The sequence below is a fragment of the Anopheles arabiensis genome, chromosome 3, assembly GCF_016920715.1.
Source record: "Anopheles arabiensis isolate DONGOLA chromosome 3, AaraD3, whole genome shotgun sequence".
Lineage (NCBI taxonomy): Eukaryota > Metazoa > Arthropoda > Insecta > Diptera > Culicidae > Anopheles > Anopheles arabiensis.
In genome coordinates, this window is record NC_053518.1 from 35,545,477 (window position 1) to 35,554,420 (window position 8,944).

Here is an 8,944-nt window from a genome sequence, read left to right on the forward strand (position 1 = left end):
ATCGTTAAATTATCGTACTTTATCGCGTCTTTATGCGCGGCTTTACTCTCGAGGCAACCTCCAAGAAAGACGTCTCAATTTCGCATCTTTTCCCAACCTCAAACAACCAGAAACAACGAACGTTTGACCCACAGGAAGGGGACCGCAAATCTTCAAGTTACACCATTTCATCAGAGACGACCTACCTTGCACAAGCTTCTCCCGCAGCGCCACCAAACTGCTGACGATTCGGGCCCGGTGCGCGTTGTTCCGTATGCCGAGCTTCTTGATGTCCGACTCGCTAAGAAACAGCAGCTCCTCCACACCATTAAACGAACGGAATTTATCTGTCCGGCAACCAAAACCGTACGAGGGTGAAAAGAAGGGGGAAACATTTAATAACTTTACAAATACAGTCGGGTAGATTTGACCCTAGCGTTACTTGGCCACTTACCACCGTACTCGGCCAGATCGAGCCGCTGCAACCATTCGCCCAGCTCCATGTGCGGCAGCGAGGTGATAACCAGGGCGGCATGCTTCTTCCGGCGGCTGGCCGTGCCGAACTTGTAGCTCCAGGAAATGCCTTCGAAAGCGGAAAGCACACTTTGTGAGCGGAACAGTGACATTTTCGTAACGGTTAGTTCTTTTGCGTTTTTTTGGGGGGATACGACAAGATTCCGACACTTCCCAGTCGAAAGAATTCACCCACTAAACACGGGACACGGTCACGCACAAACACGATAGCGGGCACATGTGCTACAATCGCAACACAATGGGGCAATTGTGTGCCAAGAGAGAGAGAGAGAGAGAGTGAAGAGCTGTTGCTTAGGCCACCTTTTTGGTGGCTTATTTATCTCTTGTTAATGACTATGCACTTTGTTCTACTAAATTAATACTTCACAATAGAACTAACACACATTAAGGCACAATGTTTACATTTATAGCCCACAACTTTGAATTATATAAAATTTTCATTCCATCACTATTTCAAATATTCATTCTTCAAGCTCACATTTTCACAGAGCAACGTATTCTCCAATTGCGTCACTCAAACAATTCTAAAACATTCTTTAACACTTTTCAGACTGATCAATCTCTCGCAGCCAATTTGCATACTCCTCCTTTTGCATCACATCAACAGCATGACAGGTTTGCTAATTCCACTTTATCCACCGAACACCGAAAGCCAATGGTTCACGTCGCGGTCTATCACTCCGGCACACCCGCCGTACTCGAATGTCGACTAGCAACTGAAGGAACGCACCGTCTTCGCGCAAGGCGCGTTCGCGTATACGCTCAATTAAAAGCGCTCCGCAAAAGCAGGAACACGAAGCTGCTACACACGCATCGCTCAGCTGACTGCGCCCATACAAACAGCACGCAGCTGCGCGCGTACAGCACGCGCTCGCACCATTCCACAACGGTGGTCCTGAAAGTATGGCCAGTGAGAAGTCAAGAGGCACCCCCAGAGGTTTGTCTTACGTTTGCAAAACAGCGCGTCGGCACAGTTGCCTTTAATTTGTTGCCTATGCATATTCCTTACGACAGCGCTTTAAGTGAGAGCTTTTTCCCCTGGCTTGTGCGAAAAACAGTCAGAAAGCCCTTGGCCAGCAAGTCGCACACTGTGTGTCTGTGTGTGCGTGGGAATTGACGTTATCAATCAATCGATAGTTTATGATCACTTTGCTGGACAACATCGAAGAGCGAAGAGCCCGGCCGCGGAGTGTGTGTAGTCGAGGCATTATCGCGGCATGCGCAAAAGTGGGCAGTAGTTTCAAATGGGAAAATTTACATATTTTACATATTTCTCGCCGGTACTCATTAGGCTGGCCGGGATCGGTGTGCCGGGTAGGACGGTTTTTTGGGTCGGCTCACATCTTAAAGCATACGGTGGATTTACATATTTCATTAAATTGAGGTTGTTTTTGGGAGTGTGGCTTTCCCAAAAAACAATATAAATTGTGTAGCATGGTAAAAAAAATATTATTTTTATATAAATATGTTTAATAAGAAGTGGCTGATTTGATAAAGTTCATTCACTACAAATTAAGGAAGTTTTTAGACGGAACATGCATCCCCAATCGCTCTTTATTGCTTTTTAACAGCTTAATACCGCAGCAACTCGGCGGTCTAATCGATTACTGCAAGCTCCTATCTTACTGGATGTGTTTCAATTCCCATTTGGATCCGAGCACCTTTATCCTAAGAACCAGACAGTGTAGCTCACTTAGTGTTGAACAGAGCTTTTTGTAGTAAAGCCTCATACAAAGACAACTAATTATCAAAAGATTTTACAAAGAAACTGCACAAAACACACAGTTGCACAAAAAAATGCCTTTCAAAGTTGGTTCAAAAATTTGGACAGACAAACATAAATTTCCCTCCGTGTCAATTTCGTTAACAATTTCCGTTGCGACACGCGGAGAAGGGGGGGACGCGCCCAATAAACCTTGCGAATGAGTATGCATTCTCTTCTTCAACCAGTGCCGCAGACATTCGGACATCCTGAGAGATAAACATTCGGGCAGATATAACCATTAATGCTTCAGCAGCAAGCCCGTGCTGCAGCACAAAGTGGCATTGGGGAGTATGCATTCCCAACCGAAACGGGGCACACAAAATTAAAAGGCAAATTATGATATGGCCGCGTCAATATGCTAGCAGCCCTCCCGTTATGGCTAAACGGATGGAGAAGAAGGACGCTGGTTTCATTGCGTGTTTCCTACCCTCTGCCCATTGTGTCCAAAAGCTCGCCTCGTCAGCTTATTGATGCGAATGATGGTGCAAAAGGAAATGCACCTGAAAAAACTGCGGGACAATAAGCCGAACAACATTGTACAGATACGTCCCAAATGGGTCGCAAATAAGAAAGAAAAGAGGAGAGAGTGAGGAAGGGAACATGTTTGTAAAAAAAAGCTTTTCATCCAGTCGCTGCCCCGGTGCATCGAGTGGGCGAAACGATGAATGAATCGGAATTGAATGGGGTAAGCGTGTTGTTGTGTTCCAACCTGTCCTTTTGCTGTCCGAGGCTACACCGGGCGGATACATAAAACCGATGACGTGGGGGAGAGCTGTCGAACTCGTTCCGATGTAATTCCCACTGAGTCAATATTGTTTGGAAATGAATGATTTGTGGAAGGAAACCCCCTTGAGAGAAACTATAGCGGGAAGCTCCACAGGGAGCAGCAGCAAAGCCGTTTGTGGGAATGTTTTGTTCAATGATACAGGATTTATGCCACAATTTTATAGCGCACCTCTTATCAGTGCGTGTCGTTGATAAGAGGACGATAAAGCATATGTTCCAACTATCGCCCAACTACCTGTTATCGCGCTACTTGGAGCTAGATGTTGGTTTGCAAGCTACCAGAGAAGCACGATAATCATGGCTCACTGTCTAATCGATAGACCTTGATGTGATACTGAATACGAAGCACGGTTGTGCCCGATAATGCGTGATGGCAGTGATAAACCGATATCACGTAGAAATGATAAAAGAACTGTGCCAACTGTGGATTAGCCAACGGTTTTTTGAGGCTCTAAGCAGGCTAAGAATAAAATGTATGTAGGGAATGGAATTTGGGTCACAAGTAATTGCATAACTTTAGGCGCTTTTTAGTATTGCTTATATTTCATGCTTATTTTACATTTTTTGTATTTTCTTCCTAAATTTTACGATTTTAAAAATAATTGCTAGCTTTCAGGATGAACAATTTAAGCTTCAAAATCATCTAAAAGCAATAAAACCACAAAAGTAAATCGATTAAGCTTGAATGCGTAGGGATTCGTTGAAGTTGAATTGCACTTGTTTCGTTTCTTAACATTGATTTCACTTTTTTGCACTCCAATCCAATCAATTCCCACTCCAAACTCACCAACTGCAGGAGTATTAAAAGGTTGCAAACCGGTCATTTTATTAGTGCGATGCTCGTAATTGAAATTAAAATGTACGTTAAACATACGCGTTGCTATAAAACGGTGCGCGCTTTTGCGCTTCATTGATGGTTGGCGCAGTGGTTGCGGAACGCAAACAAGCGTAAATTAATAAAACGCACACACGGACCCACACACACACACACCCTCTTTCTCTCTACCGCGTAAATTATGTATTCATCGCCGCCAAACCGGGGCCAGAATAGCAAGAACGCGCATTTCGTTCTTTACTAACCACATAAAACATGCTCAACACACACACACACACACACTAACCCTCTTTCTCTTCTGCATCGTTTGCGGGATCGGTGCATCGCGTGAAAAACAAAACAAAAAAAGGCAGCAAGTGCTCCTTTTCTCTATGCTTTCGCTTTCGATGATAAAATGCGTATCGTCCTGTATACGGCACACTTTTCAAACCCAACGCGTGGCCAACGAAGAACGTGTCGGCACAACGGCACAAATGGGCCATTGGCACCGGCACCAGCGCTCTCGGTGTGGAGCACGATCGATTAATTATTTAAATCATTCAATTGCTCCTTTTTTTTCTCTATTTTCTTGTAGCCTCGTTGATGCCCGCAACAACATGCATGCACGCAGTTCTTCATTGCACCATGGCATCCAGAAAGCAGTTGTGTGTGTGTGTGGGTAGTTGCAGTAGTTATTCTTGTACGGGATTGGTCAGTGCTCGGTGCGAAATATGGGCCTGGCTGGCTGGCGACCCGGCTACACTCGATGGCCTGTCAATGATCGCGAGCGTGTGCACATTCCTGGCGTTTGCATACATTCCTTCAGCAAGGACTGCAAATCGGTGCAATGGGGTCTGATGGTGTCTGGTGCATTTCCAGTTTTTTGTTGTGCACGGGCACACGTTGCATTATTGTGACAGTTTGGCAGTGCAAAATATGGAATTTTATTTAAAAAAATGAAAACAAAAAATGCAACAATATCACTGCTATGCATAAGCATATACAATTCTGCATTCCTTATTTATGCGGGCGCACATTCTAAAGGAGGATTTTTAATTAAATCTCGAGCCCGATTAAAATGCAACACTCTCGTCGCGACAGTTCGTACATTCGCGAGTTCGTGTGTGTGAGTGTGCTGAAGCAATATTTTATGTGCTTTAACATCATTGCTCCTAATGAAGCGCAGTTTAATCTAAACTTGTTTTACATTTCATATTAAACCCTTGAGTGACAATGACAGTTGTACGAGCTATCACACAAAAGATGCCTTTTATTGGCTTTCATTATCAATTAAATTGATTTATTGTCGCTCTAAAATGTTGCTCAAATTGGTAAAAAAAATCTAAAAATTGTATTATCCTATTTTATCTTCAAGGGTTAACAAACACTACCCTCCTATCGTCGATAGGCAAAATCCACTCGCAACATCTCTAACATCGTGTTGTTTGATATCGCGTTCTTGTTTTGCTTTAATCGTTCTCCCTGTCTCTCCTTTATCTCTACTTCGTTTACATGCTTCTTATAGAATGTTATCCACCCCTTTCGATGCTCTCTCTCTCTCTCTATCTCTCTCTCCTTTTCTGTCTCCCCTCCCCCACACACACATAAAACCGCTTGGTGGAATAGCTAAACGAAACTGATTATGAACGTTCCCCTGTACGGCAATCAGCCGGGTAATTAAGATAAATGGAGCCGATATGCTGCACCAGAACCCACCGATGATGATGATGATGGTGATTCCCCTTCCCCCTTCGCATACGATTGCTTGCCTGAAATCGGTGTGAAATCAGACTAGACTAGAAGTCGTTAAAACTGAGCTTCAGCTACCAATATTATAAAAACGGGGTAGAAATGTGTTTCGCATGCAGTTGCTTGGTGAAGTTGCACGTATTTTGCATACAGATACAAGGAGTTGCAATATGGGGGGGGGAAACAAACTCCCCCCCCCCCGATACACGCAAACACTGGAAACGAACTAGTACCATCGAACTGGTTTGGCAAGTTTAGTGGAGATAATTTCACTAACCATACAGTTGGTGGTGGTGGTTCAGAAAACTAATTAACGCCAACCCGCCGGTTGAGTGTGACTGTTTGGCTACGAATGTGTGTATAAATCCGATTTGAGGCACTAAGAACCGCGACCCTGTAGCGCGGGAAAAAGAACTTACTCTGCGAGCGTCGTTTATCCAGTTTGCTGGTGGTTTTACCCATCGTTGTACTTCTCCTTTTTGCCTTATTAATGTGCACCGCCGTAATCAAATCAAAGCCATGTCCCGCAAGATGATCCACTTAGCATGGGCGACCGTTGAACGTGACGACCTGAGGGCTCGCGAGGCGCTGGTTCTTGTCTTGTTCTGCAAACAAAAATCAAGAAAAATGTTCCATGAAATTGGCACCACTGCTCTTACACTAATGTCCTTTCCAGTTCCGTACTGGTGCAAAGCGTACATCTCATTTGTTTCATCCCACCGGCAAGTGCTAAGCGGATTACTTCCTTGAGCTTCCGGAGCACTCGGAGCGTCCGAAGTTATCACCTTCTAGCACATCTTAAAGCATCAAAGATGGAACGATGATGATGATGATGATCAGGTCAGAAAGAACGTTGCCAAAACAGAACAGAAAAACCGGTACCGGGACCGTTTTTGCTTCCATCCATCCCAAAATCACCTGTTTATCTTCATTCCCTGGGTTGATGAGACCGCCTGGATTGACTGGATTTGTTTCATCTAATGTGCAGCGTTTGTGCTTTTGTGGCTGCGTTTCTGAATATTTAATGAACCTCTCCCGAACAAATGATGTCACGAACTGGTTCCCGTGTGGTGGTAGAAGTGCAGAACTGAACAAACAGTTCCTCTCCGGGGTGCTAATCTCAAAACCTTTCCGATGCTTGTCCACAATATCTTGGGGACGAATCGCTTCAACTTTACGCACATTAAGTAATCATGAACGATGTGTGCTGTGTTTGTTCAATGGCGTTGTGTCTTTGGGGGTTTGGGAGAGGGGTAAGATTGCTAAATTTGGAATGCTTTTTTGGGGTGGGGGGAGAGAAGATGGTGGAATAGTTGTGTGGATTGTATCTACTATCGGATTAGAGCTTGCGTTAGCAGGTACTTCCTTGTATGGACGCAGCTTGTTAGTGGCTTTAGTTCGCTAAGCTATTCTCTTTGAGGTCTGTATTTGGTTGATCTGAGATAGGAAGAGTTTGAAGCGGGTGTGAATTATTCATGTTTCCTACTTTTTGGCATCGAAATGAATATCTTTTTTTTCGAGAAATTGAACTAAAATTGATTTTTTTTATATCAAATGCTTCACTGTTGTCATTTTGTTTAAATGTCTTTCCTTTAGCTAATTAAAAACTCCATAACAATCTCGCCCTGACACCTCAGTAACATTCGCGATCACGCACGACCTGGACCGGACCGTCACATACAGAAAACGTCCATTGTTTCTGCTACTAATGACGGCATACCAAAGCACTCATACACTTACCAATTCACTTCGATTCGAATCGAACCAATCGTGCGCCAATCGTGTGTCTGGGATCAGTTTTTGTGCCCCAACCCCAACTCGTGTCGATTTGTTTCGAATGCCTCCGTTGCAAACGGCACGGGAATGTGCCGCTCTAGCCACAACAGACAAGCTGCATTTGAACGCACCCTGCCCTGCTCCTGGACTGCAGTTTAATGCAAATTTAATGACCTCCACCAACGGCTCTCAAACACTGCAATTGAAACTGAACGGCGCGTGATCGTTTACGAGCGCCCTGGCCTGTGTGGCGTGTGTATTGGCCAGAGAAATCTTCAATTGTTTACGATTCCGCGTACGTAATGGTAAGATGCTGAGATGAATTTCTAACGAAAAAGCAAAACACATCACTTGGGTTCACTGTACACTGTAAGCACACGCACTTGAATGCAGCTTATATAGCAAGAGGCCGTTCTTCTCAAGCGAAACTGATGCATTGGATCTTCTCATCTCGTTGACCATCTAGAGACAATCTCATCTAGTTGGCCACGACAGTAAGACACCTTTGCAGTATTTGCCGATGTATATCTGCACAAATCACATGATGGACAGAATTGCCACTGCTTCGCCAATACTGTCCCCAGTAGCATTGCTTGCTTATCACTGCTTATCGGACACTGAACATCTTGGAGGGACCTTCACAACCTTCCAGTTTCACCACCACCGCTTGGGACGCTTGAGCAACACACTGCTTCAAAGACACGCACCGACGCACTACGCAGAACACCAAGAACACTTCACACATTCTTATCAAGCTTCTGCGCAAAACATTTGTAATGTATTGTGAAACAGCATTTTATGACATCCGAAAAAACACAAACTCTGGGCACGGAAATGTATCAAACAACAAGCTACCGCTACTACCGCTTTCGAGTGTACACGGTTGGGCACAGAATGATGCGGCAGCGCGGTTTGGTGCGTTACCTGTCACGACGACCTCACATGCATGCGGCGATGACAGCTGTGGTGCGCGTGTGGCTCATTGGCGCGTCCGAACCGGTACTGCGTTCTGGGTGGCGATCGTGGGGAACACTTAAGTCGCTGGGAGTGTGCGCACAAGTCTCATCCTCCCGACAGCCGGTGACGTCATGAAGTTATCGTGAGGGTGTGCTGAAATCGTGCTGAGGTAGCACGTTGAAGTTTGAGCTCGGTTAGAGTGGGTGAGCGTAGGATAGATTTCAATGTTTTTTTTTTTTTTTTTTTTGGGGATTTTACTCAAATTCACAAAGACTTCCTACAACATTTGTAACAGAAACTACACAAAAAATGATATAATTGCCGTAAAATATGTAATCTGTGGATCAACATGTACTAGTACTTCCTCACACTTTTCAATCCATTCACGTGCCAGTAAAAACCCCCATTGTGTTGGACCAGCAACACCCGCAATGAGCAAACGTACCCCTTCTAACCAACACCCTTCAAACCTTCCACACTTGCTTATCATCAACCCTTAGCACACCTTCGACCACCACGCTGCACCACGCAGCTGTGTTGGCCACCACAACGCGCAACGGTGTCACTTTCTTTTGACTCGCATT

The 8,944-nt window shown here is 44.7% G+C and overlaps 1 protein-coding gene across 2 annotated transcripts in view; it reads right to left on the reverse strand.

Annotated features, from left to right (window-relative positions):
* The window catches only part of LOC120900799 (breast cancer anti-estrogen resistance protein 3 homolog), a 31,505-nt gene extending 23,097 nt beyond the window's left edge, over positions 1-8,408 (reverse strand). Inside the window, exons 1-4 of one of the 2 annotated variants that reach the window (XM_040308270.1) lie at positions 7,368-8,408; positions 6,047-6,232; positions 434-562; positions 186-326 (exon numbers count right to left, since the gene is read on the reverse strand). In XM_040308270.1, coding sequence (XP_040164204.1) covers positions 186-326; positions 434-562; positions 6,047-6,089 — 313 coding nt within the window. In that variant the 5' untranslated portion in view covers positions 6,090-6,232; positions 7,368-8,408. Of the gene's footprint in view, positions 1-185; positions 327-433; positions 563-6,046; positions 6,233-6,326; positions 6,904-7,367 lie in introns of those variants that run through there. The other variant, XM_040308271.1, reaches the window with a different exon arrangement.
* Between the last annotated feature and the right edge of the window lie 536 nt (positions 8,409-8,944).